This window comes from Fistularia commersonii, chromosome 16, assembly GCF_037954325.1.
Source record: "Fistularia commersonii isolate RoL2024-O1a breed Wild chromosome 16, RoL_Fcom_v1.0, whole genome shotgun sequence".
In the NCBI taxonomy this organism is placed as follows: domain Eukaryota; kingdom Metazoa; phylum Chordata; class Actinopteri; order Syngnathiformes; family Fistulariidae; genus Fistularia; species Fistularia commersonii.
This window is the reverse complement of record NC_141299.1, coordinates 4,252,361-4,262,919: the sequence shown is the minus strand read 5'-3', so window position 1 is coordinate 4,262,919 and position 10,559 is coordinate 4,252,361. Positions and strand designations below refer to the sequence as shown.

The following is a 10,559-nucleotide window of genomic DNA, read 5'->3' as shown; positions in this document are numbered from 1 at the left end:
ATCCTTGTCTTCTCTATCATCTGCCTACAGGTGCAAATAAAGAAATCACATCACTAACCTCATGAGTAATGCTGGTAAAACCCTTTGATTGCTTCGAAATACTGCGTGTTCAGGTGTTTATTGCTCGAGGGCAGGCAAGACAGTGTAATCATATGGGTGACACTATAGTATCAAAAGCATGTCAATCTTGTGCGAGGAAGACAACATACGGAAATCTGTCAGATAGGTGTTACATATTTGTGAAAAAATGAAAATTAGTTTAAAATAATTAGGGACATCAAAATAAAGTATGTCTTTGTATGGAAATTAACAATGATTTTCAGGACAGTCAGTAAACATCTTCCTCAAAACCGATATTTAGTCATTGTTTACTTCGAACCATTACAAAAACAACGTATGTGATCTTCTGTTTCCTCAAACAAACAGAAAATAAACCATAAAATGCTTCCATATGTCTAGTCTACCATAATCCAAGACTCTGAATGCCATGATGGGTGAAGCTGGCTTTTAGAGATATAACTTACATCATGTTTTGGCAGACATGTCAACTGCAGCTGCTGTCGCTTGTCTTTGTTGACAATGCCACAAGAAATCAGCCAGAAATGCGTCACCAAATAACATGCGGATAAGAGAAATGCCAAAATGACTAATAAAAATATTTGGTTTTTATGACCAATTCCTATGAAAACAACTTTTAATCAGTGTAGTCATGCGTATTCCAAAAACAGTCTGTTGGCACTATGTAACGGCACTGATGTCACAAAGCATATATTGTCAAACATCAATGTCTCAAAATAGATTGTATGCACATACAATTAATCACAAGATTAACTTATTAGTCATTAACCTGAAAGGTTTTCATGGGGACCGCTGTGTGGCAAAATATATCTTCCATCTCACTGTAAGCTGACTGCTAAATAAGCCTTTCTACAATATAATACAACATATACCGTGCTAACACTCTCACTTCTAAAAGAAAATATCTCTTACCCCCCTACTCTTTCATCAGCTCCATTCTACAAATGTTTTTACAATTCTGAAGGAACATAAAAGTGTTCAGAATAGTATTTCTAGATAAATTCCCAATAAAAAAAAAAAAAAAATCATTTGTCCATAAGCAATAATTACATTTCACGGTTGGATTCCTCAGGGTTTATTGATTGACAGCTGAACATTTTAGACATCATCTAATTCGCTCATTTGCATTGTGTGGTTTTTCTTTTGTATTGTCTGGCTCAGATAAAACAGCAGTAATCTCTCCCCAGAAGACAAAGGCATGACTTTGTCAGAAAATTTCTGATAATGTTGGACCTTTTTGCCTTCAGCGGAAATCTGCCTGTGCCAATAGGTGTTTTTGAACATTAATCAGTGTTGTCCCTAGATGGTTCATTCCACTGTCAGAGACTTTCCAGGCTGACTGAAAAGCGGCAGCTACAATCCTGAGGAATAAACGTGACTTCAGTTGTTGTGATGGTGAATCAAAGCTGACATCAGGGTCTTTCTGTTACATTCCACAGACACGCATGAACTGCCACAACTTTATTTATGTACCTAACCTTATCAGGCTGTATGAATCAGACAGCGACCTCTTGCATGAGACATAGCTTATTCAAATATTCTAAGAATAAAAAGGAAATCATGTGGAAGTTGCGTTTTATCCTCTAGATAATAATGTACCTTTGTATTTACTGGGCTAGCTAACCAATTTACCTTACTTGATCCAACAAATCCACAAATAGTGTAAATGTTATAACATTTCTATTACATTGCTGTAGATGCGTTATCATGCAATTCGTCTATGTCCATGGAAATTCTTGAGCATGTGCTACCCGTGAGCTTTAAAATGTGTATCTACCAGCTGATGACAAGGATATAGCGATTTACTCTTGCAGTTTCACCCTGACTCGTCCTATCAAGGCCAAAATGGTCGCTAAAAAGTCCCCAAAAAATCTGAATACAAATATTGTTGTTTAAGGCATTAAGCGGACGACTGCACTGGACTGTACAGTATATGATATCTGTACATGCAAAGTTGGCACAGTATTGTATTTGCACTCTCTCCCTTGGTCTGTATTTAATTTCTGGTTTGTTTTTGTTTTGTGCTGTTTAATTTTGGAGGTACTTGTGTGCATATTCATATCTCACAATACTATACACAAGTTCAATTTAGATGATCTGTGTTGTTTTATTCAGTTTTCCTTGTATACATTGTTTTTCTTTTCAATCTGGGCATGTTGCAGAGCTGGAAACCGGATCTCATCGCATTGAATAACTTGATAATAAAGATTATTCTATTCTAGATTTTATGTAGCTTTGCGGTGTTAGGACTGCTGTAGGTTTCAGTGTTGAAAAAGTAATTGAAAAAATTGTACCTGGACTCTATGACTAAGTCTTTTGGAAAGAATTCAAGTCCTTGTGAGTTTTTGACCCTTGCATAGATTAGTGTTAATCAGTTGTCGCTCAGTAAAATGTAGATGTGACTATTAAATCCATGGGGGTAGATATCATCAGTCCTGAAAACATATTTGACAGTGAGTGTAATACATTGAGAAGGAAGACTTCGATTGTAACTGTTGTTGATTGACAGTATCCCGGACAAGAGAGGCAAATGGCAGTCAACAGGAGAGATGCTTTGTGATTTCCACAACAGGGTAGGTGTATAGAGAATTTCAATTGGATGGTCTTTAATACAGTATTTGATTGGTGCAACTTTTGCAGGGAACATTGGGTCAAGAGTTTGTACAAAAAACTGCCAAGGTCCTACAGAAAATCCCAGAAGTGCAAGCAATTTAATATATACTTATTCATATAGCCGGCTCTAAAAGGTCCTTTGTTGTCCTCCAGAATGAGCAATATTTGTTATACAAATTAAACTATGTGCCATTCAGAGACCCTTCAAAGAAATTTTAATTATGTGAAATCTCACCCTAAATAATACATTTAATCATGAGGAATACAATATTGTAATTTTTTTTAATTCATTTTCTTTTCATTTTCCCATGTCTTTTAAAGACAACAATTGGCAACCTCTTATTATTACTTTTACAATAATCTTATATTGACAGTGAAACCTGACAAAATCTAATTTCAAAATGTACACACATATTGAAGCTACTATTTATAATGATCAAGCAAAGACTTGTTCACTAAGTGAACAATAAAGTGCACAGCAGATAAGAACATTTACTTCAAATAATAGCCGCAGAGCAATAAATATTCTGTATATTCATACAACTGCATTTTGTTATAAGTTAACATAAAAACAGAGCTCCAAGTGCCAAAACTGACCAAAATCAATTTAATCTGATTATTTACAAGTATCTTAAAGGTAGTGCAAAATGAATCATGTCTATTTTCTGATCCCCTCTTTTTTACATTACAAGAATTTTTTTGAAAAGATTTGAAATTTAGATACATTGGTAAATTTCAGCTTTGTGGGCCTGGTTTCTGGCCAAACTGACCCCTTAGTATTATGGCGCAAGGGCTGGAAGGACCAGTGTGAAAGTGAAAAGCAATCCGTCAAAAGCGGTCATCCTGTGAGTAATCGGTGTGCTGGGGTTACATCGACACCTGTGATATTTGTTCTGCTTTAAGTTGGTCCCTGCAGAATAACTACGTCACCCTTTAAAAGCTCTTGCGGAAAGAAAAAAAAAAGTCACCTATGTTGGACGGTGAAAGGAGGTAGTAAAGTAGCAGTAAATGTTTTTATTTCCTGACATACATTATATGTCTTATCAAGGTTTTACCATCTCACTTTTTACACAAAAAGAAAAAAATCTATTTAAAATGTGCATTTACAGTACAGTAATAACACAGACACTTATTGGCAAGAGACCTCACAATTTACCCTTTTCCTTTTCTTCCTCCTCCAGTGACAAGTAACTATCAGTATCATCATAAGGAATACTTATTTGTTGATCTCTGTTAATTTTTTCATTTTATATCTATATCTCGGTCATCGCTTATATGCACACTGGTTTGAACATTTGATGTAATTAAATTCAAAAATGAAGTTCTAAAAAAAAAAAAAAATTGTGCCTCATTCAAATATATCTGTGGAGTTGCATCATCTTGTGTTGTTTCAAGCAGCACCAGAAAGACAGACACAATAATATATGAGTGAGCAAATCACAGAAAAGAACCTACTCAACTGTGAAGTACTCTATATTGCAGCGCACACTGCAATCGCCTGGAGATTCCCAGCTGGAGGGAAACCATCTTTCAGGATTTTACAGCTGCTCCAAAAGGAAATAAAACAGAGCGATCCATGACACCAAATGAAATTTAGATGAGAAAGGATGACTATTAGGTGTTGCCTTGAGCAGTATCTTAATTTCAATTCTTTATCCATCCTTCCAGGGGAACACACTGAAGGGCCATACCTTTGAGTCCAGTATGTAAGAGTCAAGTCTAATCCATTTCCGCGGGGACGACGCCGCGCTAGCTTTGAAAGCTCATCTACCTCTGTTGTCACACGCGCCTGAATTATGACGTCCCCTACACAGCAGATATGACAGTCATATATTTCACCACAGGAGATCCAAAGCTCTTTATTAATACATAACACAGTCTGTTCTGCAGTCACAGAAAACACACATCATCACTCACAATCATCTCTGGTACCTCAATCTCATCTCAAAAAGTGGTTTCATGTGTACACGCAAGCTGCTATGACCCACCTGTGTCTGTACGCTGCATCAAAACAGTCGTATGAGTTTTACCTCTCGAGATGATGGATGATCCACGGAGGTTATTGTGACATAACCGCAGTTGGTGGATCCACACAGACAAGGTGACGCTTAAAGCCAAGCGGTGAAACGTGATTTGGCAAGTCATTTGTTTATCTACTGAAGCATGAGGTTGAACTTAAAAGCCTGTCTTTCATTGGACCCTAAAAAACACTTAGGAACACTCAGATGAAGAAGCTTCATGATGCTTATAGTCATTTATAATGATGCGAAAGTAAAAGTGGAAAAAGAAAGCATATATCCATCATAATTATTAGATCATTCAACTTATCGCACCTTTTCGAACGTCCTTTCAAAACACAGATTTGAGACGCTGTTGGACATTGTTTCGTGCCGTGCGTTTAAACTTCATGCAGACGTTAATGTGAAGTCAGAGAATAAGATGTTACCTGGACTGTGTCACAGTTTGAGGACGTGCTCCCGAACAATAGTGGGATTTTTTTTTTTTTTTTTTTCAGATTGATTCGTCTGAATAAAAGAATAAAACTTTTCTTTGTGTATGAACAACTGTGTCCTTGTGTATAACAAAGACACCTTTTCATCCTTCCATGATGTGGAAAAATTCAGCAATGTAATATAGGACCCTTTCTGCCTTATACAGGTGTTGATAGACTGTCTGCATCTTCTGTTACACCAGGTAAGCAGTCCATGATGGGAACACAGCAGGAGGTTTAACTGATCAATCAGGGAGAAGCTTTATCTGTAGAACTTTAGAAATCCTCAAAACAAAGCCTCGCTGTCTTGGGTTCACAGAAATTCAACAGGCAACAGGCAAATTCACCACCTCTATCGCATGCTGACATGGCTGATTCAGACCATCAACCACCTTGTCGGGCTCCGATTCAAACTCTGAAATTGCCGGACAGTCTCTGACCACTCTGGGATAAAGACACCGAAATTTTGTGTTTGTATCATGCACTGGACATTAAGCAGAGCTTTGCGAGTTTAAAAATGAATAATCGCATGAATATATGATGTTGATATGTGAATAAATATATTTTGTCAAGTTATTATTTTGACTGCACCCTCAAAAGAGCAACAGGGAAGCCCCATCAGAAGCTAAACATACAGTATGTAACCATCTCAACTTGCCATAAGAGGGCTTTTCTTGCTTTAGGAATAATTGAAAAAGCACAGCAAAGCACACCCTCTTCGTCTTCTTCTTTCGGCTTCACCCTCAGTAGGGGTCACCATGACAAATCATCTATTTCCGTCTTGCCCTGACCTCCGTCACACCAACAATCACCATTATCCACAAATAATTCACATAATCCTTGATCATCTAACTCGGACGGTTAAATATTAACCAATGTTGACCTGAGCCGACAGCTCGCTGCACATTTCCCACCGTTTGAGCAAAAAGGCATCGATATGAATGGATTACCCGACGCTGTAGGGTTACAAGTTCGGCAACTTGCGTGTTGTTGCTTTTGAATTGAAGGCTTGGCTTGTTTTATTCGTTGTACTGTGCTCTTACTTCGATTACACATAATTCCGCAGGAGATGCATCAAAGTTCAGGGTATAACTTAATTTGATATGATCGAGTCACTGCTTTGCCATCACCTGGCAATCTCTTTGGCCTCCACTCACACAAGACTTTACAGAAATCTGATCTACAAAAGTAAGCTGATATCACAGCCAAAATAAATTAGCCACGGGTTAGTGACTCTTGCATGTCTAAATGAGCCGAATGATGGATAGGTAACTTTGCTTGCTTTCGATGACCGCATCTATAAAAAGGATTACTTTTGCATGCTCACAGACAACCCCTTCCAGTCTGGATATACAGCGAACAGCAAAGAGACCTTTTGCGGAAACTTTTTCTTAATGTTTTGGTGCAGTAACTCCGGATATTTATAAGACTGAGCAGCGCAAAAGCCTGTTCTCACCTATTCTATTAATGGCTTTACAGGACATATGCCATATCCGAGATGGTGTATTTCTGGCTAATGGAACTCATTCAATGGCTTTCAGGGAAAAAAGTGGACTCAACTATATGACTGCTTTAACCCTCAGCAAAGGGACAAGTCTGTTTAACTTTCATATTCCAGTTGCAGAATTCCTTGATGAAGCACCTCTACAACTTGGGAAGAGCAGCACCCTCCAGAGCTCCAGTGGCATCTCATTCCAAGAACCTACCCTGCCTTCCTTCAGCTTCCATACAAGTCATCCCTCCCAGTGTCCGCCATTGCCTTTTCCCATGTCGCATGGTACAACCACCTTGGCTTTTGCATTCCAGGGAGGTGTTGTGGCAGCAGCGGATACTCGTTCCAGCTGCTCGAACCTTGTGGAGTCCCCGACCTCCCAGAAGATCCTGCCTATCCACAGTCACTTAGTGGGTACCACCTCAGGTACTTCAGCAGACTGTGCCCTTTGGAAACGGATTCTGGCACGGGAAATGCGGCTTTATCAGCTCAGGCACAACCGACGCTTGTCGACGCGCGGAGCCGCCAAATTGCTTTCACACATGCTTCATCCGTTTAAGGGAACTGAGCTTTGTGTGGCGGCTACACTGTGTGGGTGGGATGAAGGAGAGACGGACGGATGCCGTGACCATGAGGGAACAGAGATTGATCTGGATCGTCGTGATGAAACGAGAAAGATGAAAACGGTCGACCTCGTGAAGTCCACCGATACCGAGACCCCTTTAGCGAAGGCGCCGGGTGTTGACGGTCGGTCGCGTTATGACAAAAAAGAAAGTTCATCCGGACCCGGACTCTTCTATGTGTGCAGTGACGGCACTCGTCTGCAGGGGAGTCTCTTTTCTGTAGGCTCAGGATCCCCGTATGCCTACTCAATTTTAGACCAAGAGGTTGAGTGGGCTCTGCCAACGGACAGGGCTATTTCAATAGCCAGAGAAGCCGTATACAGAGCGAGCCATAGGGATGCATACTCGGGGAACAGTATAGACGTCTATCTAATCTCCACTAAAGGATGGACTCGCGCGGAAAGAGAGGATTTAAAAGAGGAGTATTATAAAGAAAAGGAAAGGCGAAGTTTAGAAAAAAAAAAAAGGGACAGACAGGATGTGAAGAAATGAAGAAATAAAAATGGCACGAGAAAAGAAAGGCAAACGCAGGGGAGTATTTTGGAGAGATGTGATGGCATCTTTTCAGCAGATACTAAATTAATGAACAGGACAGGCAGTTTCATCCTCCAGGCTATTTCTCAAATGATTTGGGCATGCATATTCTTCCCTCTAATAAACAGCTCATGTTTTGTTTGCACTGATGATAAATGTATTCTAAAAGTAAAGTGCTGGCTGGCATTTTGATTCAGACATTAAACCAATACGAATCATTTCAAGAGTGTGTGATAATTGCAAGCCACTTTTGCACGTGTTTGATTCAATAAGGCACAAAAAGAGATATTTCAAGTGTGTGAATAGCACAAAAATGTCAATGTCTATAGAAAAAAAAGGCATATAGAGTGTTTGAGTTGATGCTATAGGGGAAACATTCGACTGTGGCAAGAAATGATAAGGTGGTGCAAACTGATTGGAGCCGCTGTCACAATTTCTCCGACGTTCCTTTGACACTTCAGTACATTAATGAATACATGAAATTTTGCTGAACTGGCCTGTTCATTCTGTTTGAGCAGTCTGGTAGCAAATTAAGCATACGAGTAATCATTCAAGCAACAGCCGCAAAAGATATTGGAGAAAACGCTATACAGCCGCTCACCCGCTCTGCCTTTTTAAACTTCAGAGGACAGTAGAGCGGTGAAAGGCTTCAAAGAAATCCACCATATGGGAGGAAACATTTATTGGAAGTGGATTTTGCTACAACATGTCAAAAATGTTTGAGTGGTACTTGAGGATATGTGTCTACATGCTGATTTGTAAAAATTTCACAGCTAGTGTGCGCATAAGCGTGCAGCCTGTCTGCTCTTCATTCTCCGTGTATCAAACTTCAAATTTGTGACCAGGATCCTCATATAAGTGAGGATGAGATTTATGTTTGTCAGACTTAGAGAGGAAAGCTTGTCATTCTCTCCACCGCCATTAGTTATTCTGATCTTTGGATGTAGATTTAAGACTGAGAAACTGAGAAGCAAAAGAGAGGATCAACCACGGTGGGTGGAAATGTTTAAAAAAAAAAAAAAAAAAAAAAATGCCGTGATGGACTTTTAAGTAGATGATTCATTCTGACAAATTGATATTTTCATAAAAAGCCCAAAGTTCATAGGAAGAGCGGCGAATCCAGATCTGAGGGAGCTTTCTAGGTCTTTCTAGGTGTAAAATAAACCATGCATGTTGCTTACCGACTTTCTCTGTGAGGATATTGATTTTATTTGTCAGAGGATACGCTGCGATACAATTTCTTATTCTGACAACCCATTAGCCGATAGTCAGCGATAACGTGCTGATTGCTAATGCGCGATCAACTGTGAAGACGTTGAACAGCAGCTCTGTGTCTCCCGAAACTGCGTCCCGTACCGGTCGGCTTGAAAGAGTCCCCGCTTTACATAATAGACGTTTCGGTTCAGGCGTGTCTTGGCGCGTTATCGATCTGCGTCCCGTCTTTGGAATATCAAGTGGAAAGTAAATATTAAGGTCAATGTGGTGTTTGGATACATATTTATAAACCCGTGAAAACCTTTAAGGGGCGGGTTTGTTTTGCATTTTATCAGTTTTTAACTTTTTTTTTTATTTTTGTTTTTTTTCCATTGAAGTGTCCGTAAGGTGACATGTTACATTTCCTACAACATTTTCCTTTGCAAATCTGTCCCCGAGTGCCCCGAAATCCTGACTTGCAGATTGATTGCAGCTTGGCTTTGTTTTGTGCTTGCTAAGTACTTCTGCATCAACAAAACCTCTGTACCCAGCTGGATACAAGTACTTGAAAAATGACATTAGAATAACATAGTTTGATTTCTGGATATTTTCACCTCGGTTCAATGTTTTATCGCTGTCTTGTTTCGATGTCAGCGGAGGGAGACAAATTTCAAGAATGATCAAGTGACATCAAAGTGTGAAGCCAGACTGCACCTTATGGATGAGACATTCGCAGAATTCCTTTCTGCCACCGTTCTGAAAACACTGCTTTCATCTTAAGATGAAAATCACTCTGTCGCAGTAATGATATGTGAACTTTTTTAGGTGACGGTGCGTAGGGTTTAAATTCGTTGAGAATAACAAAAGCCGAACTATGCGGTTAATAAGCAACAAAGTGTACTGAAGTAACAATGTTGACTACATTCTGGGTACCTTTAAATTAAGATTCTCATTATGGAAAATAGCCCTATTTGGAGATGTGGTTATATTTACCATCAATTACTCCACAGGGGAGCAGCATCATAATGTGCAACACTGTTATTTTTTCACTTAACTCCTAATGATGCATGTATCAACTGTTCATATATTTCACAGAAATACTGATATTTTGTACATCAGCAGACATCCAGAATAACACCAGTGTGTCAGGCAGGATCTTACCATTTCTCATAATATTGAATTACAGGCTGGTTCGGTTCGGTTTTAAAAATGCACCTTATGCTAAAGTATGAAACACTCTTTTGCCAAAAGAGAGCCGAAAAATCGAACCGCCGACATTTTTTGCACAAAAATGAAAACACCCATGTGCACCATGCGCTTCATTAAAAACATTCATCTTGCTTGTAAAAAAAAAAAAAAAAAAAAAAAAAATCCTATCAAAGTGAAAAGCAAAGCGTAATTACAGTAATGTATTTTAGACATGGGGAAGACACTATTGGGGGAAATTTCATCTTTTTATGCGTCCTTGAATAGTAATTCCCTGGTCCTGCTTCTGCTGGAACAAAATGCACAAAAGATGATTATGCACACTGAC

General features: G+C 39.1%; 1 protein-coding gene across 1 annotated transcript; it reads left to right on the top strand.

The window, feature by feature from the left end:
* The first annotated feature begins 6,745 nt into the window (after positions 1 to 6,745).
* Positions 6,746 to 7,789, top strand: psmb11b (proteasome 20S subunit beta 11b). The gene has a single exon (XM_086162191.1). It carries the CDS (start codon positions 6,746 to 6,748, stop codon positions 7,787 to 7,789), a length of 1,044 nt encoding a protein of 347 aa, XP_086018317.1.
* The last annotated feature ends 2,770 nt before the right edge of the window (positions 7,790 to 10,559 follow it).

Excerpts from the sequence above, each read along its gene's own strand:
- psmb11b (XM_086162191.1), top strand. The coding sequence starts at position 6,746 with ATGACTGCTTTAACCCTCAGCAAAGGGACAAGTCTGTTTAACTTTCAT.